This window comes from Zootoca vivipara, chromosome 1 (assembly GCF_963506605.1).
Source record: "Zootoca vivipara chromosome 1, rZooViv1.1, whole genome shotgun sequence".
NCBI lineage: Eukaryota > Metazoa > Chordata > Lepidosauria > Squamata > Lacertidae > Zootoca > Zootoca vivipara.
This window is the reverse complement of record NC_083276.1, coordinates 117,436,411-117,464,193: the sequence shown is the minus strand read 5'-3', so window position 1 is coordinate 117,464,193 and position 27,783 is coordinate 117,436,411. Positions and strand designations below refer to the sequence as shown.

At 42.3% G+C, this 27,783-nt stretch overlaps 1 protein-coding gene across 2 annotated transcripts in view; it reads right to left on the bottom strand.

Annotated features, from left to right (window-relative positions):
• TLK1 (tousled like kinase 1) overlaps positions 1–27,783 on the bottom strand; it is a 67,414-nt gene that overhangs the window by 25,727 nt on the left and 13,904 nt on the right. For both annotated transcript variants that reach the window (XM_035135535.2, XM_035135528.2), the window contains exons 2-4: positions 12,971–13,089; positions 12,559–12,630; positions 3,212–3,287 (exon numbers count right to left, since the gene is read on the bottom strand). In XM_035135535.2, the coding sequence (XP_034991426.2) occupies positions 3,212–3,287; positions 12,559–12,630; positions 12,971–13,089 (267 nt within the window). The remainder of the gene's footprint in view (positions 1–3,211; positions 3,288–12,558; positions 12,631–12,970; positions 13,090–27,783) is intronic.

Here is a 27,783-nt window from a genome sequence, read left to right as displayed (position 1 = left end):
ACGGACCAACCTTATTTCTCCAGATTTATACTTGTTACTACTGAAATTCCCATTGCTTTCAGCAGACTTATTCGTGACTAATGTTTGCTGAATCTTGGATAATCAGGACCACAATCCTATTGCCTTGTAACTCCAACCAAGTCCTAGTGAACTCAATAGAACTTACGTCGGAGCTGACATGTACAAGATCGCATTGGTACGGTAGCCACGTTAGGTTTTTTTTGCAGTAAACAAGGCCTTTTAAACACCTTATGGTTGCAGATTGATTGCGGCATGAGGATTTGTAAGTAAGAGCCTACTTATCTGTGTTCTTATCCTAATTCCACAGGCTGAATAATTAATAGGACTGATTTAGTCAGCAAAAGACATTTGAGCAGTTGTATGACCATTGTAGTAACAAGGAAACACAGCAACTTATATCCATTTACCGTTCTGAGCTGCTTGATCCTGATGGCTCAGCGCAAGACCTTAAACACCAATCACCATAGTTTGAAAACAAATCTAGAAGATAAAGGTACCCCAAATTCCAGAAAGATAAAAAGTTTAAATCTAAGAACATGTGCATTGGTTCCTTAACAGCACTGACCAAACATCGACTGAAATACAAAGTGGTCATATGGCTCTTTGAACACACACAGAACACTCTGATACATTTCCAAGGAATGGAAAAGACAGACAACTTTCTGAACACTCTCTACATATAAATATGGTATAGATAACATCTTACACTTCACAACAATGCACACAGAGGACACCTACATTAGTTTTTACTGCTTTATAGGTCAAGTATAGGATCATCAATTGTACTTGCAAGATGCTGTTGATACTGGCCTATCAAGACATTTTAAGACAGCTTTCAAAGTCATTATGACCATCTCCCATGTACAGAAAAAAAGGCCCGAGAATCTTTCTCTCACACATAGGCTTCTGCTTTAAAAAGTAATGCTTCTTCCTTTTATCATGAAATGCTTTCTTTCCTCTCCAAAATATTCTTTAAAACCATAAATTTGTCTAAAGTTATCACATGAAGAATAATATGAGACTGTTCCAGAGCACTAGTCTCATGCCTATTTCCATAAAAAATTCATTACTGGCGGCAATTTCCACTTGGCCATAGCTTGGAATGAAGTTTTCAGAAAGCATTTTCCAAATGTCTACCAGTCATTCTATGGAATTATTATTATTATTATTATTATTATTATTATTATTATTATTATTATTGTTATTAGCATGAATTAGCAATCGTGGTGAGCACCCTAAAATAAGCATTGGAGCACCACCAATCATACACTCCAGGAGAGTGTTCTCTATGAGATGGCAGCAAATTGTGTCTGGGTCCAAAGCTTTTCTTGGATGCAAGCCACTGTAAAGTGCAAAATTATGCCAATAACATCTAGCAGAGCCTGTCACCCTGAGATCTTCTGGGAAGATGGACAAGATAGCAATCTAAGATACAACAGCAGCAGTCCAAAACAGGTATAGGAAGGAACTAGGAGGTATGCCTGTTTGTGTGTCAACTATAACCCTCAAACTATTCTCACTTCTAAGGTGTGTCGTACAACAGCACATCTCTAATGAGTTTATGAACGGAATGCCTATTTATCTAAACAATAAAACAAGATGGTCCTTCACTCCTCTTTATTTAACCAGCAGCTACCATTTCTTCCAACAAAAATAAAACAGGGTTCTGCAAAACCCATTCAGACAAGTTTGATAAAGTAACACATTAGTCGCTAGACCTAATAGAATAAAGTCCTCCAACGGAACAGTTGCTTAAAGCTAATTTGTGGACTGCTCTTAAAATACGTTTCTCTTCTATTTCAGATAGTAGGAACAATAAGCCATATACAGTACAAGTTTATTATACAATTTCTGTTTAGCAGCATTTCGGTAAAGCACCCACACAAACACACTTCAAAGCTTGTGCTATGGTTAAACAATGCAAATCAACTTCTGAAATTTTTGGATTTAATTTAAAAGCATCAAATCTGCAAAGTTAAACAAGCAGCCATGTTCATTCTGCATGTGCGTGTATCAATGTGTATTGAGGACATTGACTTTTGTACTCTGGACAAAAGTCTACAAAGATAAGAAAATGTAATTTAAAAATAGCATTTTCTCCAGGATCAAGCACACTCTCTTCCAAAGGACGGCTGGGAGCCTTTTAGAATGACGAGACAGGTGTTCATGAACTAATTACTGCCAGCAATTGAATCAAATATAAGCAAATGAAGCAACCAGATATTATTTCTTGTTCCAAATCTTCATAGCAATACAGAGTGCTATTTATCAATTCCAATGCTAGTATATTTTAAAAAATTCTAATAGACCGCCTCAACTTTGAAACATTTTTGTATTACACTCTATTTGCTCTCAAGTGAACACATCTCCAATAGTTTTTTGCCATCCAAATAAAGAAACTGAGATAGTATATTTTTGGCATCCATAGAGACTTGTTGATCCTTCGAGTGTCTGTCAAAAGACAAAATAAAACATGCCACATGTCCCTTCCAGGCTACTTTGAAGGAGTTTGAAAAGCCCTAAGACAGAATCAAAACGCTGTTTGCTTTGTTAACAATACTTGCAATTATTAATTTGTTGTAATTGACAGGGTGAGTTTGTTATTGTTTGCTAATATTTTGTTGAATATTAAAAGTATTATTATGTGGAAAGTAAATTCTTGAATTTTGTTAATTTTTCATTATCTTCTTAATGTGTCTAGAAGAGCACAGTGTTTTTTGTTCTATATTTTGTCATTTCAACAGGTTGTAAGCTGCTTCGAGATCAGTAATGTGGAAAAGTGACATATAGATTGAAAATGATATGAAATGAAAAGAGCAACAAGGAAGAATGTTGGTTTTTAAAACAACCATAATGGATGACTGTTCAGCTGAAGACAGCATAACTACAAAATTGACTCCATCCTGTCTTTTCAAGAAGGAAACTAACTCCTAGGGCCATATTTGTGTAAAGTGCTGCTAGAGACTACAATTTGGCAAGCAGAAAACCATAATTACACATAAGCCAAATTCAACTTTTAGTGGAATTTTTACTTGGTGCAGCTTAGATGCCAGCTGACAAGGCGAAGCAACGGTGTGACTTGTACACAGCCCACAGAAAAGGGAGGACTTCTTTCCCAAGAAGTTGAAATGTTACTAGATGATTCAATTTTTTTAAAAAAAAAATCAGTTGTACATGATATATATCATACCTTGACTACTTTCACTCTGGTTTTCTGCTTTCCTTTTTCTTCCTCTAGAAGGTTCCAACTGTTTTTTCTCAGGAGTCTGCCAGACATAAAATCATGCTGTTTAATGCATAGAAAAGGAACCAGCAACAGGTCTGCGCACAAATGTGCATAGAAAGAGATGCTCAACCAATAGGCAGCTTCACTTATCTCCAAGGTGACACATAAAATGTTTTTTTCAAGAATTGTACAAAATCCCTACTCGCATCAAGTTACTGCAGCTACTTCATTCTATCACCCCAGTAAACCAGGTTGTTTTAATATTATTCTATTATTTAATTTGCTTGCATATAAATATTGAAAACACCTCTACAAGCTGACTGTAACAACTATGAGCTAAAGAAAAGACTGGCTCAGATCTAAAGAACTGTCACATGACCTTCCTACTGCACACACTCCCTTTCTGAAGCAACCCCTACATCATCTGCCATAACTGCCCCCCCCCCCGAAAAAAACAGGAGACCCTCCAGAATAGAATGGAGGGATGAACAGCAACCCCTCTGAATATGTGAAATGCCTTGTGCTTATATGTATGCTGTGCGTGGGAATTGATCCAAGACATTAATTTTGTACACTCTCATTTGACATTCAAGGTAGTGTTAGAAAGTATTCTTAAAAATGTAAACAAGAGCAGAGAGCTGGATTGAGAATTCCCACACAAAAAGCTCCACATGAGATGCTCCAGGTGGAATAAGGGAATTGGGGCGGGGAGCAGTAGCAGCACCCCCCAAGAGCTGCTACAGAGGACTGGGTGAGCAGTCTTCATAGTGGCAAGGGGGAATTAGCAAAAATCGTCTCCCTGCCTTCCTCCTACTTGTGCCTTCAAAGGATCTCAACCCCTTTAGTGAACAGAATGAACATTTCCGTTCACAGATGGGATAACTCTGGATCAAAGCTACAGTAAACGCTTGCTTTCCTAGGACACAAGCTCCAAACCACCACCACCAAGTTTCAAAAGAAAGCAAAACTGCAATTTCCCAATTACACGTTAATATTATTTTCCTTATTGGCCAGGTTTACACATAATGCTAAGCCATCGTTTAACAAATCATGAGTTAACAATGAGTATTCTACAGATGCCCTTGTGTATTTATAGCTTAACAAGCATCTGGGGTGAAGTGGCCAAAAAAATGAGTACCCAACGGTACTCAATTTGCACACAATGCCAAACCATAGTTAAAAACTAACACTGAAAAGTTAGAAGCCAAAAGGCATTGGAATCAATGTATTCATAAAACAGTAGGCAGAAATCATTACTGTGAGGGACAGGGGATATCGCGAAGTCCCTCCCCTCCTGAGTTCAAGCCCAGCACCGACCACAGGGGAAAGCAGAGGGAGCTCTGATTCCAGTGGGGAAGCAGGAAGTCGGGTCCGAGGCTCAGGCAAGGTAGCGGAGCCAGGGTCCCAGGTGGGACAGGAAGGGGCAAGTAAGGGGGGGAGACCCATCCCTCCAACGCCAGAATTACGCAGAAAGAGGAGGGGCAAGAGGATGGGGCTTCCGAGACTTTTGTGCTGGGGAAAGACGCGCCAAAAGTCATTCGGAGGTTCTGATACCGACTGACCACATCACTCCGTGTAAATAGCAATGACTTCAGCACTGTAAATACGCAGCACCAATAAAAGAATAAAATGCAGAGCTGCGTAGCGTCGTTACTCTGAAGTAACCTACTCCGGCCACTGTGACAGCAACCTCCGAATCCTTTTTTGGGCTACTTTGGAGTTGCCGGGATGAGCGTGTCAGAGGCGGAGAGATGGCGGCAGATCGCGGAACAAGCCCAGGAAGAGCTGCAGCAGCTGACGCTGCAGGCACAGGGAGAATTAAAGGCAGCTAAAGAAGAGACTAAGAAGGTCCAGGAAGACCGGCTACAACTTGCGGAACAGGTGAGAGCGCTTCAGGAAAGAGAGCAGCAATTAAGGGCGGTGGCGGTAGACCTCCAAAGCAAGCTGGATGCAGAGAAAGACAAGGCGGGAGGGGCACCCCAAGTCCAAGTGCTGCCAGGAAGGAGAGCCGGGACCCTAGTAAGCAAGTTCAATGGAGACCCGAGGGAATATCATGGCTTTGAGACTGAGATCGTGTATGCTCTTGAGCTGCACCATAATGAGTTCCCCGATGATGAGCACAGAGTAGCGTTTATTGTGGAACACCTTACCGGGGCAGCCAGGGAGTGGCTAAGACCGTTAATCGCAACCAAGAATCCTTGCATGAAAAATGTCCAACAATTTCTAGAAGGTTTGAGAACGATGTATTCGTCCGATAGTCATATGGACCAGACTAAGGAGGAACTTCATAATTTACGCCAAGGAAATATGACAGTTCGCGCATATTGGGCGAAATTCACCATGCTGGTGCACAGACTGGGGTGGGTACTGGAGTCGCCTCCTATGCAAGCGGCGTTCTACTTGGGTTTGCACGAGGAGGTGAAGGATGAGCTCTCGAGAGGTCCAAAGCCCAGTACTATGGATCAGCTGAGCAAAGCGGCTCTGGTGGTGGGGGTGAGACAGGAATCCCGGTGGAACGACAAGCAAGCAACGCGCGCAAAGCGGGCTTGGTTCCCACGGTCGCAGGAGAAGCCACTCCCCCAACAACCCTTTCAAGCCACGCCTGGGGCCAGCCAGGACCAGGAGCCCATGCAGATTGATAGCGCGCACGGGCGGGCTTTTCAAACCCCAGCGGCGCCAAGACGCAAGGAGGGAAGGGGCGGGAATTGCTTTCTCTGCAACTCCCCCCAGCATCTCGTCAGAGACTGCCCACATCGCAGGGAGTGGCAAGGAAAGGCGGGAACGGTGGTGCCCTCCCCCACTGACGCAGCACCACAGCAGGGAAACGGGAAAGCCTGGCTGCAGGAGACAAGGGGCAGCAGCCAGGCACAGTCAGCAGACAACAGCCCCAGCCCGCCCACCCGCACAGAGCGGAGCAGAGCCAGCCCACCCCTCCCAGAGCAGGAGTGGTTCTAGAAGTCACGCTAACACTCCCAAATGGCTATCCACTGACAGTCCTAGCCTTAATTGACAGTGGTGCCTCAGCCAACTTCTTCTCGAGAAACTTTGCAGAAGAGCACCAGATCCAGCTTCTGCAGCTGGATTTTCCTCTGCACGTGGCAACCATTGACGGCAGAGAGCTGCTGGGAGGGGCCATCACACATCAAACCCCCCCCATGAGAATGACGGTGGGAAGGCACTCAGAGACACTGGCGTTCAACGTCACCACCATCTCAGACCCCCCCATCGTCTTGGGCATGAGCTGGCTGGCGCGCCACGACCCCTCCATCAGTTGGCACCAGAGATGCATCACGTTTGGGTCGGACTTTTGTCTGGAACATTGCATGCAGCACCAACCAGGGGAGGGGCCTCCGATAGCCACGGTGGCCACCATGCATGTCAAAGGGGGTGAGGCAATACCCAAGCCGTACTGGGACCTGCAGGAGGTCTTCAGCGAAGCGGAGTCCGACCACCTACCCCCGCACAGGCCTTTTGACTGCCAGATCAACCTGGTGCCAGGGGCGACGATACCCCCAGCCAAGCTGTACGCCATGTCAGACCAGGAACTGGAGGATCTGCGCGCTTTCATCGACAAGAACCTCAAGCGGGGGTTCATCAGAGAAAGCAAGGCAGCAGGGGGCAGCCCGGTCTTCTGGGTGGACAAGAAAGACACGCAACAGCGCCGTCTTGTGGTGGACTTTAGACGGCTGAATTCGGTGACAGAGCCAGTGGCTTTCCCCATGCCCAGAGTGGACGATCTCCTGACAGCGGCACGCAGGGGCAAGATTTTCACCAAGCTGGACCTACGGGGGGCGTACAACTTGATCAGGATCCGGGAAGGCGATGAATGGAAAACCACGATGTTCACGCCTCTGGGCTCTTTTGAATATCTGGTGATGCCCTTCGGGTTGCAAGGGGGCTCAGCATGCTTCCAGGCCTTCATGCACCACGTCCTGGGGTCCCTCCTCTTCAGGAAATGCTTGGTCTTCCTAGATGACATCCTTATCTATTCAAATGACCCAGTGCAGCATGTGAAAGATGTCAGGGAGGTGTTGCAGCGCCTGAAGCAGAACCACCTGTATGTGAAGCTGGAGAAGTGCAAGTTTCACACCAAAGAGGTGGACTTCCTGGGCTACAAGCTGTCAGACAAGGGGCTGGCGATGGACAAGGACAAGGTGCAGGCCATCCTGGACTGGCACAGCCCCAGGACGCGCAAAGATGCCCAACGCCTACTAGGCTTTGCCAACTTCTACAGGAAGTTCATCAAGAATTTCTCTCGCGTTACAGCTCCCATCACTGACTGCCTGAGAGGCAAGCAGAAGTTCAGGTGGACACCAGAGGCGCAAGCAGCGTTCGAAAGCCTCAAGAGGGTGTTCGCCTCAGACCAGAACCTGTTCCACGTGGTTCAGGACGCGCCCCTACGCGTGGAGACTGATGCTTCTGAAAAAGCTGTGGGCGCCATTTTGTTGCAACTGGACGCCAACAGGGAGTGGAGACCCTGTGCCTTCTTCTCCAGGAAGTTGACCCAGCCTGAGCGAAACTACACAGTGTTTGATAAGGAACTTCTTGCGATCCACGCGGCGTTCAAGCATTGGAGACACTTCCTGGTGGGCGCAAAGCACCCCATCCAGGTGTGCACAGACCACAAGAACCTGGAGTTCTGGAGAACTGCCAGGGTGCTCAATCAACGGCAGATACGGTGGGCAGAGTTCTTCTCGAACTTCAACTTCTCCATCCACTACATCCCGGGAGAGCAGAATGTCAGGGCGGATGCCCTCTCCCGCAAGCCAGAGTACATGGAGGAGGAGGCGCCACCAGCACCCAGGCACATTTCCCCCCCGTCAGCATGGTCCTGCGGAGCAGCAGTGGTGAGCGAGGCAGAACTCACAGCACTGACGGCAGCGGATGAATTTGCCAACCGCATCTTCAGAGAACTGAGAGGGGGGAGGGAGCAGGCAAAAGACTTTGCAGAACGCAGGGGGCTGCTTTTCTACAAGGGTGCACTGTACCTGCCCACCACCCAGCTTAGACGTACAGTCCTCAAGCAGATGCACGACAACCCAACGGCGGGTCATTTTGGAAGGGACAAAACCGCCCACCTAGTCATGAGACACTTCTGGTGGCCAGGGGTGCGGGAAGATGTTCGAGACTATGTACGGGGCTGTGACACCTGCCAGCGGGCAAAGGTGGTCAGAGCAGCGCCACCAGGATTGCTGGAGCCCTTAGCCACCCCACACAGGCCGTGGGAAGTGGTGTCCATGGACTTCATCACAGATCTGCCTTCTTCCAGGGGCAAGACCGCAGTGTTGGTGGTGGTGGACCTCATGTCCAAAATGTGCCACTTTATACCGTGCGCCAGGGCGGTCTCGGCAGAAGAGACAGCCAAACTGTTTGTGGACCACGTATTCCGACTGCATGGATTACCTTTAAGGGTTATTTCGGATCGTGGCCGCCAATTTGTTTCCAGGTTCTGGCGGCGGCTCATGAACATCCTGCAGGTGGAGGTCAGCTTGTCGACAGCTAGACACCCGCAGACCAACGGACAGGCGGAGAGAGTCAACGCCATTCTGCAGCAGTACCTGAGATGCTACGTCAGCCAGCGGCAAACAGACTGGGTGGATCGACTGCCACTGGCAGAATTTGCCTACAACAATGCGGTGCACGTCTCCACAGGGGTGTCGCCCTTTAAGGCCAATTACGGGCGCGACCTCAGATCTTTCCCAGAGAGGGAGGGGGAGGAGGAGGAGGAGGGCCCACAGGCTGAGGATTGGGCAGAGGAACTGGAGACGGTGCACCAACAGCTCAGAGAACACTTGGAGAGGGCCAAGGAAGCGTACAAAAGGGGGGCAGATCGCCACAGGCGACAAGGGGAGGTCATCAGGGTGGGGGACAAGGTTTGGTTGTCCTCGGAGGGCCTTCCCACCAGAGGGAGGTGCAAAAAGCTGGCACCCAGAAGGCTGGGCCCCTTCACAGTCACGCAACAGGTCAACCCGGTGGCATACAGGCTGGCACTGCCAGAGGACATGAGGGTGCATCCAGTGTTTCATAGATCGCTGCTGTCGCCGTACAGGGAAAGCAGCAGGCTCCGAGACAGCGAACAAACCCCCGAGGGAGGGGGGGAGAGGGGAGGCAGGGAGCAACTAAATGAAGCCACGGCCATCCTTGATTCACGGAGGGGGGTGGGGGGCCTGGAGTACCTCATGGCATGGGAGGACGCTCCGCCATCCCAGAATGAATGGGTCCCAGCCACTCAGATACAGGAGGAATTCTTGGTGGAAGAATTTCACGCCCTCTTTCCCCACAGACCCAAGCCCTGGCACATGGAAAGGGAGGGGGAGGAGGAGGAGGCACGGGAGAGCAGCTCACCATGGCGCTGGGAAGCGGAGTTTGAGGAATCGGGAGACGAGATATGGGTGTCACCAAGATCCACCCAGTCAGAGGCAGAAGCAGATTGGCAGCACATTTTTACCCCCACCAGCTCGGACGCCACGGACTTTTTGGGATTCCAGTCCTCCCAGGCGGAAGGGGGGGCCTCGCAGGACTGGGCGGAGGTGTTCACACCAACGGGCTCGGAAAGCACTGAGTTCTTAGGCTTCCAGTCGTCACCGACACCTGGGGGGGACCTGGGGAGGGGAGAAGGGGAGCTTGGGAGGGGGGTGGATGTGAGGGACAGGGGATATCGCGAAGTCCCTCCCCTCCTGAGTTCAAGCCCAGCACCGACCACAGGGGAAAGCAGAGGGAGCTCTGATTCCAGTGGGGAAGCAGGAAGTCGGGTCCGAGGCTCAGGCAAGGTAGCGGAGCCAGGGTCCCAGGTGGGACAGGAAGGGGCAAGTAAGGGGGGGAGACCCATCCCTCCAACGCCAGAATTACGCAGAAAGAGGAGGGGCAAGAGGATGGGGCTTCCGAGACTTTTGTGCTGGGGAAAGACGCGCCAAAAGTCATTCGGAGGTTCTGATACCGACTGACCACATCACTCCGTGTAAATAGCAATGACTTCAGCACTGTAAATACGCAGCACCAATAAAAGAATAAAATGCAGAGCTGCGTAGCGTCGTTACTCTGAAGTAGCCTACTCCGGCCACTGTGACAATTACTATTTCCCATATACAGCTGAAATCCAAGTATAGCTTTTTGGGGGGAAATGTACTGCTAAGTAATTCTGAGTCAAAACAGCATTTTCTAAATTCTTCACATTTCAACCACAATCCAACAATGTGATCGAAAACAGATGACCCTTCAATCGTTTTGGAACACTCCTGAATACAAGTAAGCCCATTTCAAGCTAGAAGTTGTTGTGCCAAATCTAATGTATGTAGTGGATGAATTGCTAGGTGCACTGACAACTACAGTGACAAAGTGAAGGAGAAATGAAGTCTGTCCTGTTTCTGAGTTAAGCTTTTTTTAAAAAAAAAAAACTTATCGTTCTAAATGTGTGTTTTACATTCATGCAAAGAATTTGATGCAAAGATCTACTTTTAGGCATGCACAAGGGATTATAGGTGTCAAGTGGGAATTCTTATGCTGATATGATGTGATGGGTCCTCGGCTTTTTAGAAACCCCTTCTTTTCGGGCGTAGTTGCCATGTAGCGTAGAAAGCTGCTGCTTGAAAAAGCACACTCCCCACCCCCCACGAAAATAGCTGCACCATTCTTTGAATCCCAGGCATAACCTACATTTTACAGTCAAGTACTTTGGAGAAATCACAAGTAATCAGAAAGCTGTTGTCTTTTTGAAATTACAACCCTACAACCACATCCTAACAGGAGCTCTATTGTCAAATAATTTTTTACAATCTTGAGAAAAAGAGAATGCACACACATTCAAAGTTTTAGAGCTCACATATACCAGTGAATATATCTAGGCAGCTTACAAAATTGATGCACACAACATTTAAAAATTAAAAATAGAGTTATTAAAACCAACCAAGATCAATTAAACAAAAAAAAAAAATTAGCAGAGACAGAACAAAACAATTTACTGAGCAGGGGGCAAAAGGTTTATCTGAAAATGTACTGAAACACCCAGGATTGTCTTTAATGCTGCACCAGCAAGGTTCTGCAGGAATTTCAATTTTCTCTCTTTCCTTTGTGCCCCAAATCTGCCCCAAATCTGGAGGGTCTGTCAATCATCTGGAACCGATTTTGACAATGCAGGGGGGTAAGGCTGGAGGGGACAAGAGAGGAATAGGAAGTTCCATTGTGCACACTCAAGCCCTTGTGCCAGTGGAGCTGCAACACTGGATATGGCCCCTATGGTTTGTTTTGAAAACTAAAGTTTACCAGGCCTGGGTGAATAAAAAGTTCTTCACCTGTTGCCACAAAGATCATAAACAAGGTGCCAGCACTGACAAGGCCCTGCCTTTTGTAGCCACTGCTACACTTCACTTTGAGATGGCACAGCGATCAGGGCCTTTGAAGGGACTCTTTGGGTAGGTATAGGCAGAAGGAAACTGGTACTGTACTTGCTGATCACACCAATGTTGTCTGTACATTAGCAGAACAGACTGGGTCACACAACAAGGACATCACCTTCCTGTCCTCCTCCTTGCAGTCTTCCATGTGCCCTCAACATCTGCTCTAGAGGGTTTGGGGCCCCATAAGAGTGGACTTTGGAGGCACCCAGGGAGGCTGCAGGGAGAAGACAGTTAAGTCCCTTTACACGGGCAAGTGTCTACATACGTACAGCTGAATTTCACCAACAGAAGTTTTACACGTCATTTCACATAGACTTATAGAAAAGTTAGCAAGCTGGAGAAATTCCAAGGTGTACAGAATTGGCTATTTCAAGAACTGAAAGGAACCTTTAGCAGTACAGCTGCTAAATAGTATATAGTCCTATTTAAGGGTCATAGCTTAAGAATAAAAGGTATTACCAATCAACTCCAATCTCATAATAAAATAAGACAGATATTTGATTAGTCTTTGAAATGAAGTCATCACCAAAAATTGCACACATAATAGTGCAGCTGTAATTCTGGAAGCCACTATGCACTGAAAGAATTTAAAGATGAATAATTGATCTGCATTAACTAAAAAATTGACAATATCCCAATATTTCAGATAGCGTTATCCAACAGAAAATTAAAAGTGGTTAGCAAACCTTCCATTTGCATAGAACCAAATCTACTCATACATGACCGGCATAGCATTTATAATCTTCCTGCACAAACACTAAAATATTGGTTATTTCCAAATCTTCAATGTAGAACCATTCAGGAAAATCTCACGGGCATGTACATTTCAAGAATGAGGCCTACAGTACACAAGTATGAAAAAGAGTTATAACAATCTTACAGTAGAAGTGTCAGTTTACTTGTTTAACTACTTCATACCTCTGATTCTTTGTCACTTAGAGATCCCAAGCTTCCAAAACTGTGATTAGAACTCTCATTATTTGTTGAGGCCTGTTGAGAAACAGAGACACTATTTGGCATAATATGTTTCAAACAGCTAGTTAGAAATTATATCATATTAAGATAGTATCAGAGTCTATGTTTCCAGAAACTACCACCTACATGCATATTCTGGTCACCTTGTGAACATAATTAGAGGTTCTGGCATAGCCAATAGCTTGTGCAACTACTTCCAGAAGATGCTGCTAAAAGGAACTCCAAGTATTGAATGAACTTCAGCATTTCTCTTGCACCTCATTGTGACATTTTGCTTAATACACTTGGTGAGGCAGATCATCACCACTTGTTGAAAAAGAGCACTTTATGTTGTACAGCTAATATTACTGCTTACCTTTGCTCCAACACTACAGCTTCCTGTACTCCCAGTGCTTCCACTCACTACTCCTGTGAATCTAGCCTCTAACAATTCCTGCCTTCTTGGATCCAGGCTATGAAGCTCATCCATTGCACCTAGAAGAAAACATTTCATTTGTTATAGAATGTGTAACTGCAACCACGTGCAATCTTAGAATTCCTAAATTTTAAATCAGTACATGCAGTTCCCACTTACGGAACACAATGTGCTCCCTGGAAATTGTTCATTAGGTGAAAGTTCACATAACGAGTCCATGATTTCCACTGAGCCTTATGTGAATATATCTAATCCAGGATTTGCTCAATGTCTGTCCCCACTCCCTCCATGGTTTCTTCCTAAAATGGCTGCAGCCAACCAGCAAAAGAAACAAAGAGAAAACTGATTTGTCTGATCTCTCCTGCTCTCTATTTTGCCCAATCGCGCTCCCTCCCTGCATGTTTTCTGCCCAAAATGGCTGTCACTGACCAGCAAAGCACAAACAAGCTAGGAAGTGAGGAACTGGACAATTTCCAGTGGGATGTATAGCAAGGTTTAGGCCTAATTATTTGTGTTCAGATAAGTGAATTTCTACACACTGAGTGGGCAGATAGCGGAACCTGCATGTACGACATTACACAGTCTTCTTTCAGAAAAGGGTATATTTCTTCCAAGTAAAGTCACTGGTGCTCCATCTGCATAGATGCCCATCTTGAGCACAATCCAAGATACACCTGCCATATATGCTATCCTAAGCTGGGAAAGAAATTACACAGAACTGCATATCTATGCTCAAAAGCAATGTTGTTCAGAAGATAAGCAAAGCCACTAGGCCTCAAAAATGCTGCAAAGTTTATGTTATGCATTCTGTATTGCTTGTAGGGGCAAACTACCACCTGCACACAAATAATAATAATAATAATAATAATAATAATAATAATAATATATTATTTATACCCCACCCATCCAACTCTGAGCGACTCCCAAATTATTAAAAACAGAATAAAACATCAAACATTAAAAACTTCTCTAAACAGGGCTGACTTGTGAGATTTGCACTGGCTGCCAATATCAGGGGTCAGCAAACTTTTTCAGCAGGGGGCCTGTCCACTGTCCCTCAGACCTTGTGGGGGGCCGGACTATATTTGGGGGGGGGGGGATGAACAAATTCCTATGCCCCACAAATAACCCAGAGATGCATTTTAAATAAAAGGACACAGTCTACTCATGTAGAAACACCATGCAGGCCCCACAAATAACCCAGAGATGCATTTTAAATAAAAGGACACAGTCTACTCATGTAAAAACATGCTGATTCCTGGACCGTCTGCGGGCCAGATTTAGAAGGCAATTGGGCCGCATCCGGCCCCGGGGCCTCAGGTTGGGGACCCCTGTGCTAGTGCGTCAAAGTCAATGTTTTGGTAGTAACTTAAAAGGTTCTATACAGCTCAGGAGCGATTACTTGAGAAAACCTCTTATCCCTTATATTCCCAGTAGGTCATTGTATTCTGCAGGAATTTCACCTTAACGTCTCAAGAAGAGGCCCACTCCATAGTCTCGGAGATGCACTGGCAATTTTGTGGGAAAGCATCCCTGTTGTGATATGAGAGGTGCCCACTATCTGTACTTTCCGGAAACAATGTGGAGCCCCCAGTGGCACAATGGGCCTGATTTTTAACCATGAGGTTGGTGGTTCGAGCCCACCCAGGATTCCTGCCTTGCAAGGTGTTGGACTACATGACCCTTGGGGTCCCTTCCAACTCTACAATTCTAAGATTCTATAATTGAAGACATTTTTGTTTTTCCAGCTGGATGAAAACCTGTCTTAAGCATTCATTTTTTTATTGTTTTTAAACATCTCTCTAGTTACTGTTTTTCTATTATTATTTTTAAAAAAACCATTTTCGCTGTTTTCACGGCACGTTTGCAAATTGCCTTGAAATGAATATAAAAAATGATTACTAAGTCATAGCAGCAGCTATCCTGACTAGTAGCCACTGAACCTGTTCACACAACATTGTAAGCCAGACCACATGAATGTGAGGGTGGCAAGAGGGGAGCTTCCAGCTGCTTTCTTCAACCCTGTGCTGAGCGAAAGGTTGGCTTAGCATGCCATCTGAACCCAGTGTGCCATCTGAACTTACGATTAAGCTCTCTCCTAGCTAACCATGAACTTTAGCAAAGAATAAGTATTGTAATTAGAGAATTACTTTTCTGACATATATATATCAATCCTAGACCTCTTCATAAGACACATACTGTACAGGAGTTTCACTGTTTGTGAATTGCTGCTTTCTTTCTTTTGGTAACCTTTGCTCTCGCCTGGAGATGCTGGAAGAGAACATCCTGCTTCTTCTGCCTTTTTGGCCTGACTCCTCCCTCATAGTCTACCTTTTCACCTCTCCCCACAAATCACTGTTACTGACTAGGGGAAAAGCAGCTTATTGCCTTGTTGAGAGAATAAAAAGACAGAAGTAGGTGCAGCAGAAAGAGCAAAATACCTGCTGTGGATGCCCAAGCCTCAGATGAAAAATCTGAAAGTTTGGGTGACAACTAAATTCCAACAAACCAAGACTCACAGAAGAAGTAGAAACCAGGTACAGTATATTTGAAATTTTGCTTGCATTAAACTAAGGCATTTATGGATTTAAATTTCTTAAATATGTCAAACAGGACAATTTTATATTCCATGGTTATAAATGTTTCCTTTTACATTATTAAAGCAGAAAAGTTTAGTTAAGAAAAAAGCAGTTTACCTATATGAATTTATTTATAAGTCTGTCTTAAGTAGCATATTCAACTGTTACAAAAGCTTTGGTAGTCATCAGCTTACTTCATCAGATTCATACATTTACCAGAAACTCATATTTCAAGGTTTCTATAATGGCACAGTCATATTGGTAGCTTTTGTTAAATTATTACAATTAACTGTCCCCTTAAAAACAGAAAAGCTTTAATTTATCGGAAAAGCTTTTGCTTTTATCGATTAATTTAGATTCTTCTCTGGATTTAAAATATTTGGCAACTGTTGTACGGGATGCAAAGCAAAGTTCAACAGTAGCTAGGGTAAGCTGGTGAAAATTGAGTGCCCTACCAGTGCTTTCTTCTACTGCACTGTCAACACTGGATATCGCCCTCCTAAACCAAAATTGCCTGGTTTTTTCCTTTTTACTGGCATCCAAAAGACTGCCTATTAGTCCATTCCAGTGTGGAAGAGACAGCATTTCAGTCCTGTAATCACTTTTCAAAGCATGCTAAGTCAAAGCATGTTAAGTTTAGATGCTCAACACACACTGAAAATCTAATGACCAGTGGGAATCCTTCAAGTTGTAGCACCAAGCAGTAAAACAGTACAGCCTTTTGTTCTACTTCAACACATGCAACAAAAAAGAAAAGAAATAGTAAAGGGCAGATCATGAAAAGTGACCAGTTAGAACCAGCTCTCTACTAGTTGCAATACTAACATAGACCGTTTGTAGAATATTAACACATACTATTCAGAAAGGAAAAAGGAAGAAAGGCCATTTTGTTCCACGAGAAAATAATCCAAAATCCTCTATCAGGCAATACCTTCATTTGAACCAATAAAAATGTCACAGCATAGTGAGATATCTTTCAAGTGCTTCAGTGCTCTTCATTAAGTTGGATGTTAAATAGTAAAAAAGCTGCTGTGATAATGAAGCCATGGTGTCTGCATTTAGTCACAGTCTAAAGATGGAGTACAGGAAAAGATAGCAGACTTAATTAGATTAGGTTCTATTAGGTACTACACAGGTTACAATGTGCACAAAAGGCTGCTAGGGCATACAAAAAATAGCTGATCCATTTTTGAAAATGTAGAATGCAGTCATTACCCAGATTTTTTTCACAGATACCCTGACTTTCTTTGCATCGTCTATGTGTCTTGGAGAATACTGAACTTTGCTGAAGATAAGACTCTAATTCTTACCTTCTCTCTTCAACTAGTGAATAATTGTAATATGTTTACTCTGCAATTTTGTTAATTTTAAAACTAGCCAATTCTTTTTTGTTTTCTGCATTTTATATTTACAAAAATGGGAGGAACAGACCACTGTTCTAGCTGAAAAATCTGTATAGCACCAAGTAGAGCCTAATCTACGCTTTGGTTGGTACAAATAAAAGGCACTGCCCAACCATGAATTTTTGCAAAGTGGTACCTCGGAAGTCGAACGGAATCCGTTCCAGAAGTCCGTTCAACTTCCAAAACGTTCGGAAACCAAAGCGCAGGAAGCTCCTGCAGCCAATCGGAAGCCACGTCAGACGTTCGGGTTCCAAAGAATGTTTGCAAACCGGAACACTCACTGCAACTCTCACCGGTTTGCAGCGTTCAGGAGCCAAAATGTTCAACTCGCAAGGCGTTCGGGAGCCAAGGTACAATTGTATCTGAAATCCAGACAAGCAGACTAAAACAAGCGAACAACCCAGTTAAGCTGAGCTGTTAGAATCTGAGCTCAAGGCAGCTCAATCTACAACAATCCATTTAAAGCAAAATGTTTGGAGTTTAGATTTAGTGCTTCATTGTCATCAGAAGTAGTTTGTAAATGCAAGCTATGTTTATATAAAATCTACAAGCCAATCTCTGTGCTGTTGCTCAGGAATCTAACTAAAACGCTACAAGAGGCTTTGTTTGTTTAAAGATGTATCAGTTGCCTGCCCAAAGTAATGCAGGCAAAGTAATGCAGAACAAAAGAATAACAGGAACTATTATCTTCTGTGGAACTAGACAACTGACAAATAATATCAAACAGCTCCTCAGTTTGATTCTTGACCAAACTTGGACTACTCTAGAGTATTCTCAAAAAGCCTGAATAGTATCACCAAGTTCCGGTAGTAATGAATACATTTGGTTACATAAACTCAGAACTGCCATATTCTTTGTTAAGAGTACAAGCATAGCTAGATATTGCTGTGCCGCCATTGCCCAAGGGGGCCATTTAGTGTTTCAGGAAAAGTATGAATAATAAGTACTGGGATAGGTCTTATTGCCTCAGGTATGTAGAGCAGAAAAGTACAATATATATATGCTCTTCCAATGGATGGACTTGTGCTTCCATATCATCTACCAGTGCTAAGATTGTGCCATGAAAAATTGTAATAAGCCCGGGTTTTATCTTTGCTTTCTAAAAATATTGAAATTTAATTTTACTTTTATCCAAATGAGTACCGGGGGGGGGGGATATATTTATCTGCTAAGAGTATTTATAGCATACCCTTCTACTGAATTTGCAGCACTCAGGGAACAAGTTCAAAAACAATCAGATGTATTTTTTTGCACTTCAACGTTAGGCAAGCAAGCTGCTTAATTTTATAAATATCACCCATTCATCCTCTTACATGTATCTTCACTGTTGTACAATATCAGGAGTCGTATAATATAAAAAACTTGTTTCATATAATGCAACGACAGATGTTTTAAACACACCAGCAGTTAATCACTACCCACTATCAATAAAACTACAGAAGCTTGCATTTAAATTATCAATATTTGGTTCTAACTTTGATTTGATAAAAATCAAGGTTGTAGTATCTTTCCTTGCTAGCTCTTTTCATTTCTCTGCATGTACACACCCAGAGAGCAAGCTAATATTCTTTTTTACAGCATTAATTCTCCATTCTTCATCCTTCTGTGCCAAAAGACATGTAAATTTCCCCTCTCTTTAAAATCAGTGAGTGAATATGGAGATCTACACCGTCATAATGAACCATTTTCTCAATTTCTACCCAGAACTGAAATATGTGACATTACCTTTGGATAAATTATTTCCAGGTGTGAGCTACAGTGTTTTCCAATCCATAGAATTACTTTCTATCTCGGATCCCCAGAGGGGATCCAGTGTGGTATAATGGTTAGAGTGTTAGACTAGGACAGGGGTCGGCAACCTGCAGCTCATGGGCCACAAGCAGCCCACGGGGGTCATTTAAACAGCCCCCGAACCAAGCTGCCCGTTCGGTGAGTCCCTGCGCACTGCGCTAAACCAGCGCTGCGCGGAGCAGGAACTTGCTTCCATGGCGCTGGAAATCGCATCTGTGCAGAAGTGAACCTGCCCAGGCGAGGTAAACCTTTCTGACCCCTGGACTAGGACATGGGAGACCAGGGTTCAAATCACCACTTGACCATGAAGCTCACTGGGTGACCTGGGCCAGGTAGGTACGTAGGTAGGTAAGTAGAAAGAAATGTCAGGGAGAAGCACTCAGGAAGCCTGAGGATTCAGTACACATGAAATCTCCCTACCCTTTCTGTGCTTCAAATACTACTATCTCTTCCCTCCACTTTAAAAGAATTCTGCAGGGATTGGAATTCTAACACGTAAGAATACCACCAACATGTCTAGTTGCCCCTAGGTGACTGTTTCATTAGCATAGAGTCTTTAGTTGGTGCCTTTGACATCTGCTGAATTACCAAACTTCAAAATACTTTGCATTAATACCAGATACAAGCAGCAGCATCTCAGGAATCAAAGGATCATAAAAAAGTATTTCCCTCAATCTGTTCAACAATAGCAAGTTAAAGGGGGAAAGCAGATCAGAAGAATTAGCAAAGCTGACTCATAAAGGTGTCAGCAGGATATCGTTTCATTGATATATTATCCCCACTGCCAATGGAAACACAAGGCACCAATAAAAAGATCAATACTGTCTCAACTGTATTTAAATACCTTACCGTATCCAGATAAAAAGCTCCTCTCACCTAACCTCCTTCCATTTTTAAGAGAAACCTTCTCAAGTCAACAGGAGTAAATCATTAAGGAAAACGACTTGTACATGTTCTAACCATGCTCCAATGCACAGTGATCTCCCCAAACTTTGACGTAAGAGTCAGGTGGGCTGATTAACTCCATCATTTGCCTCAAGTAAGCACCTTTCAAATACAGTCTTCACTCCTATCCCATGAACATTCTTATAACATTAATAAACATGACTTCTTCCAAGGAAAACATTGCCTTTTTTTGATGCGGCAGGCAGTATTAGCCTGGTGTTTGTTCATACATAATCATTTACCCACAACAGCTTATTTATACTTGCTTGTAAAGACACTTCGACTAGCCTCCGTTATGTATTCACTAATACACAAATCAACTATGCCATCCGACCAGCTACACCTGAATCAAGAGAAGACACTGCATTTCATCACCTACATCCGAGACCCATAGGTCAAAGACCTTGGACTCTGAACTATATACTGGTAAGAATAATTAATAGTACAGACGGGAAACCCTAGTGAGTTGGGTACTAAAAACAGAGCTACTGGCAGCTAAAGATTGGCTACCAGTTGGCTACCAGAGATTGGCTACCATATTTCTGCAGACCTGATATAAGTGATGCACCACAGAGAGAAAAAAAAAACCTCAAGGTTCTCAAACATGATATGACCAGATTACTGTACCTAGATTTTTATTAACTCAATGAATTTTTCAATGTTCAATGTCATCAGGATTTGAATTCTATGCAAGGAAAACTAGTAAGGGATATATACTGGCAACTACAGTGGTACCTCAGTTTAAGAACAGTCCTGTTTACGAACGATTCGGTTTACGAACTCTGCAAAACCTGAAGTAGTGTCCCAGTTTGCGAACTTTACCTCAGTCTAAGAATGGAATCCGAACGGTGGAAGGGCACCGGCGGCGGGAGGCCTCATTAGGGAAAGTGTGCCTCGGTTTAAGAATGTTTTTGGTTTAAGAAGGGACTTCTGGAACAGATTAAGTTCATAAAGCAAGGTACCACTGTAATCATTATCTCTGAAGACTATCAATCAGACAGAACCGCTCATATTTTTAAAACGATACGGCTTAAAATGTTACATGTGAATTATAATTTAGAAACAGCAATAAAGATCAGAAGCAGCGTGTTTTCTGTATCAATGTTATTTTCTGTTATTATTGTTTTTGACACAGGTAACACCTACCAGAATATACGGTATATATAAAGAGACATGGGCGGGGGGAGCTGATTTCACCAAGAAATATGGCATGCTAGTTCTCTGCTCCCATCCTAACCCAGGTACGTTACTTGCCAAAAAATAAAAAATAAATCTCAATCTTCGCCAACTCTCAGTAGCCTAAAGTGGCACTAAGACACATGAGACTGGGTTGGGAAGAATTTGACTTGTTTCAAAATACATTCACACAATTTAATCGAGATTTTCCAGCGGAGTGGTCAGAGTTTTTGACCCCTTTACGAGATAACATAGAAGACATAACAGCCTCCATTAGACTTACTAAAACTTCAGAAGAACTACAATGAAGCCATATCTAAACTTTTTTTAAAAAAAAAATCATGCACAACTTTCAAAATCATACTTATAAGAACAATAACCTTACTGAGTACATTACTGGGCATGAAAGTTTTAGCAAAGGCATTATACTTGCCGCTTTGTACTTTGTCAAAGCCACATGGGGTATTAACATACATAAAAGAGAACAAATAAAAGACAACTTGCTGGTGACCAAGTTCCAACAGTAAAAAAATATCTAAGTAATATCTAAGTAATAAAGTACTGCAGCATTTACTCTAACACAGCTCCAAACAATGAAAAAACCTATTCCAAGATTTTATAATAAAAATATTTTCCTCTCCTTCACTTTGAAGTGCATATTTTATACAGGACGGTGATATTAGCTTCAAGGGCAGTCCGTAAGAGCAATCTCCATGCAAGAGATCTGGCACACAGTTAAAATTTGTCCCTTGAACTTTCATGGTCACTCTAATTTAGAACCTTAAACTCCTCAAGGTAGGGGGGCTGTATTTTTCTCTTATGCAACTCTTACTGCATTCCCACAAGGATGAGACTTAAAAAAAATCAATAATAAATATCAATAAGTTATTTGACCTCCCTTAGAATTCAGAGAAGCAGGCAAAAACATATCCAGTTGTTTCATTCTCCCACTTTCACACACAGAGATACAAAGGCTCTAAAATTGTATGGTTTTTTTTTCTAGAGCAAATAAGCAAATGACATGTTATCCAGAGCAGTTAAGGAAGGTCTTAAAGCCTTGTTCTTTAAAATAATCGAAGATCATTACTGCAAATTTCTTTTGCAAAGGTGGATTATGCTACTATTAATGTATTTTCAGAACTCAGAAAATATTTGCAAAGCTTGATTGCTACAAATACTAGCTACACATAAAACCATTCTCACTAATGCCATCTAATGGGACAGCAAAAGTGGTAATGGCAGGTTTAAACATGCACGAACTACAACATATTTTGCATTGCATCATCTTCTGAAATGCACATCAAGTATTGACATATACATATATTAGACTTTTCTGCAACTTTTGATGTAGATGGCTATGAAATGTTGACACAAATAGTATCTGGAAATTCACTGAACTGCTTGGGAACAGCTCCAAGTGTGTGTTTTTGTTGTGTGTCTGTGTCCTATATAGTACAGTAATGAGTGCTTTTCCACTATTGCTCCAAGAATCACTTCAATACAAAGCAGCTTTTGTTTTCATGTTGATTGAAATACTTACAAATCATTGCTCATAAAAAAATCATTTTCCTGTAAGAAGGAGCACTAGTATAAACTCCAAGCCATTCTGCCTCAGAATATCCCTGAACCAAGCAGCTCCTGAGACACCTCTCATTATTAAACTGCTGACATTTTGACTACTGAAATGAAAACCAGTCTCCCACAGCCTTCCAAAAGGCCAAACAAACATTGACAGAAGGTCAGTTCATGAGCCTTGCAATTGCTTCCCACAAAGTTCAAGACTGGGGTTCATCCTGCATCTTGGTACTCACAGCTAGAGATGGTAAGCATTATGAAAGTGCAACAGCAATGGGACATTACTACTGCAGTCACTTATTTAAGGGGCAAATATGTTACTTCATCCTCTTGGAATACCTAACTTCCTTCCTGAAGCAAAGTTTAGTGCTTCACATGCCAACCAAAGACGAAGGACGGGTTTGGTCAACACATTATTTCATACATTAAGGCTTCAATTGTGTTTAATAGTTTCCTGAAAGTCATCCTGATTATGTACTTGAAAAGCAAGGTGTAACTGAAAATAATAAATAAAAGATTGGCTCAACCACGGTCCTATGAAATCTCAATAAACTGATATATTGGAAATACACTGGTAAACCATTAGTAAATGTCATTACAGCATCTCAAGTCAAACAAAACTAGCTAATCCATTATTGCCAGGGGACTAATAAAACCATGTTCATCCATGAGCTGACTATGGATGAGGGAGCTTTGACTTCTGCATAGCAAGGGGTTGGACCAGATAACACTTGCAGTCTCTTCCAATTCTACGGTTCTATGAGTCTATGATCTGGCTTGTATTACTGAGACCTGAGAGTGTTGGACTGAATAGATTTGACTCAGCTTTGCCCAGAAGGCATCAACCTTGATTGAAGGATCAGAGAGGGAGAAGTGGATGTGGCCTGTAATATTTCCATTTTGCTCACCAGGAAACCTCGCCACCTTGTGAAGGAGGGCATCTGGGTATTGGGAGGGGGTGAATCAACCCTGTTGTCATTGTCCGATTATCTGGTGAAGTTGGGTATTACAAACTCACCCCCTGCAAGTGTAAGGTACCCTTTAGGGTCGTCCACCCATGAAGATTTAGGAAATCAAAGGTATTACTAAATGTGCTTTGGGGATTTTCAAAAATCCAGAAACAGCAATACTGTCAAGGTCTTGGTTTGGTGTGGAATGACAGCCAGGCACGTTGACATAACTGCTCCTGAGGACTCCCTAAACATATTGGGGTGCAAGTGGTATACGACTCTATATGAAGCTGACTGAACACACTAGTTCCTAAAATATTTTTCTAAAAATATTAGCACATGTAAGAACTCAAGTCAGACATTATCTGTGCTCTGTCTTTATTTATATTTCCTTGCTACAGGTCAGAGAGCAAGGTGTGATGCCCTATCAACATCAAAGTATATCTCTTTGGAATTCAAAACAAAACACAGACAGAAGGCTAAGTTAATTTATATCATCTGACAAGCAATACTTTGAAACTGCAATCTTTCAAAGGACATTCTAGTGGCCCCCCCAAAAAAAATTCCTCTAAGTTGCATGGCTATTAGAAAAGATTATTCAATTTTATCAGTGGTCCTTGCCAAAAATGTAGGACAATCTCTTCCTGTAAACATAATATTTCCCATGTACGTATTGCAAGACCATATTTGGTCTGTAGAAGCAGCATCTTCTATCGCCCCAAAATTGACTAGCTGCAGCTTCTGAAGTTCTTACTTAGATTCTCCTACATAAGTTTTACTCTAACATCTTAAAGAGCTTGCCTCTGTTGAAGATTTACAAACTATCTGCATTTCATTTTGCGGCACTGCAAATATTTGTTTAAAAAATAGAAAACCTTGAATTACTCTGCACATTATGAACACTTTGATTTTCTCAACCATGTTGTAAGATACCAATACTATTAAGATGTTGTGCTAAAGGTAGCTGAAAGGGATACAGCTGGTTAACAGCACAATGCAAGAATGGCTAAATGGCATTTCTGAGGTAGTGTTTTTTAGCAACAGTAATATTTACCGCAAGGAAATAAACTCAGTCTGCCAAAATCTGAAAAATGGCTCTCAAAATCCAAGATATACAAGATCAAGTCTGAATATAGCATGCACTATTTACAGCAGGATTAACACACAGCATTTTCCTATCAGTTTTAAAAATCTAACTTAAGACATTTCAGCAAAAACTTTGGAATTAAGTAAAAATTGTAGAGTGATCCACCAAACCAAATATTTCAATGGAACATGAACTGGAGATGCCACCATTTGTAAAGAGGTTTTCTTCTTTGTGGTCTTGGTCTGCATTCTGATCTAGCTGCCCAAACAGAAAAAAGCAAGGATGCTACAGACTTTTGATGGTAGAGTAATTATACTTCATTCTGGTCAAATAATTAAATAAAATATGACAATTGTTCCTCCTTATGAGCAAGATTTCAAGTAATGCTTAATGTCATTTCAGTACTGACTCCAGGCTCCCCCCACCCCGTCTCTTTGCTCATGCACATAATCCTAAGGGAGTGAGTGATCAGTCTATTATGGAAATAGACTAAATATTGAGGAGGAGGGATGTTTTACCAATCATGCTCTTCTCCTCTGTGAAATAGACAGAACGGACTCTGGGTAAAGCATCTGTAGATATGGCATGCTGCTAAGAGATTTAAACTGCATTATGCAGGGCAACCAATACCAAGGCCCTTTATATGCATTTCCCCCCCTCAGTCATTCCAATTGTGGTAGATCTGACTCCAAAAACTGCAAATGTAAAAACATCTATTTTTCAATAAGTTAAGCAGAGGGGCCCTGAAACACCACATAGCAATTCACACCTTATCAAGGTTGAGGATTACCTGGAACAAGAGTTGTGGAAGTTTTATTAGGAGTTCTCCCCTCCCCCCCCACCCTGCTATCAGGGGAACAAGAGTGTTTAGCACATGTTGACAGAGGGTTGGGCACACTTAAGGCTACACAGAGTTTGCTCCTAGCCAGCATTTTAAAGCTAGATCCCACTTTAGGGGTGCTATTTTGTCTCACACTGAAATAGGACCACGGACAGAGCACAGAAGGAATCATTGAGTAATCACTTGTTTAAACAATCTTCCATTTCCTTAGCATCTTAATACGGAAAGTATGGGGAAGATTTGTTCTGGGTCCCTCAAGTGTTTTGTGGTACAAATACACTCTGAATCTAGAAGGACATGGGGAGAAGAACCTACCTATTTGACAGAAGATCTGTGTCTTGTATGCATGACTGAACTTGACACTAAACTAGAGAGCCCCCCAACTTCCATTAAAAAAGCAGTAGGTGAGCACTATGTTGAATCATTGCACCCTTCCACCCCTGCCTCACAACCCCCACTGCTACTAATGGAAGTGAGCAGAGCTTGAGAAAGAGTTGCAGGGAGAAAAGTGGTGGATGGGTGAACATTTCAACACATTTACCTCTATGATGTTTTCCCTGGAAGGTTACCCAACGATAGATAGATAGATAGATAGATAGATAGATAGATAGATAGATAGATAGATAGATAGATAGATAGAACAGACAGACAGATATATGACAGGTCTGGGTCTGGCACTGCTACACTAACAATTGGCTTATTTTAAGAAGTTATTCTCCAAAAGCAACCAAAACAATGGAGAAGGTCGCAAAGCGTATGAGTAACAAACAAGATCACCTGAACTCCCTAAAGCAATGGAAATGTATAAAAAGTGATTTATGAGTGAACAGTTTAAGACTACATATAAAATGAACATAAACAAACATGAATGGTAGTCACTATTGTGTGATGATTACAATTTCTCCAAACAGTACAGATGTTAGAGATGTTTCAGCAGAAACAAAATTGGTCTTGCAGTTGAAAGCTGTAGATGTAGATCCCCCAGAGCCTCTGGTTTGATTTTTCCAAATTGTATTCATTTCAACTTAAATAAATATAAATATAATAGAGTTTATTATATCATTCGTTTGAATGGAATCAAAGAAGTATAAAGGAATAAATTACCATTATAAATTTATTGCTTGATATAGTTCTTCTACAAGATCTTTAAAGACTAGAGCTATACCACAAGGGATTTGTTGTTCCTAAGACTGTAATTTAAAGGGATAGTTTGATTATAAGTCCTTCTGGCATAGAATAAAAAATTTGTATAAAGTAAAAATACAAACCTATAATCCAACTATGTTGTTGCTCAAAATATGCCACTGCTGCTCACAAAATGAAGCATAACTGAAATTCAATATAGGGGGGAATCAGATGCCAATCCATATCTCACCGAAAGATGTGACTCTCAAAGATGCTATTACTCAAGTAGAAAAATTATACATTAGTAGAACCACTACCTGAAAAGAAACTCTATTTTTATATCCACTATTTTTGAGAGGAAATTGTTAATGAAAATGCATATACAGCTAAATTCATTTTGTCATTTAAACCAGCAAGGGAAATTTTGTTTAAGTTGTGCATTCAAAACACTACGCATTTTTTATTATCAACAGGAGGAAAACAATATTTCAAACTTCTACAATGACCACACCTATAATGACCAACTAGATAATTTAAACACAGTTCCATGTGCATAAATATCTGAACACACTAATAATTTATCATTCTCCAAGAGATATTTGAAGCCAGACAGATTTTTTATTTTTTATTTTAAAGCAAATTGTGTTCTTACAACTTAATGTGTTCCTGGTTTGAGGCATTTGTTCTGCAAATATGTAACAAGTAGAGCAGGCCCTGAGTTCAGGCAGCCTCCACTAACACTGATATTTTACTACCGTGTTTCTCATATTATAAGACATGTCTTATATTTATTTTTTCCTCAAAAAACCACACTATGGCTTATTTTCAAGGGATGTCTTATTTTTTTCCTCCTCCTCCTGCCGCGGCTGGCATTGCTGCTGCGCCTATCACTATGTCTTATTTTCGGGGTATGGCTTATATTCCTTGAATGCTTAAAAATCCTGCTATGGCTTATTTTATGGGTATGTCTTAAAATATGAGAAACAGGGTATTTGTACTGTACTTTGTTTTATCCCCTGCCTTTCTGTCAAAATGGCATTCAAGGGAGCTTACAAAACTCCTGACCAGTTCTGCCTCTTAGAAAAGTTTAAAATGAGACAACAATCAGGTTACAGCTCAACACAATTGTACACCTTATTGCATGCCACTTGTGGTCATGTTTATAAATTCTGTATTATTCTTTTACACTTATCTTTTTAGATGATACCCGGTAGACAAATTTTATATGCAAAAAACCCCTTACTTATAAATGATTGTTGATTGATGCCACCAACTACAGTA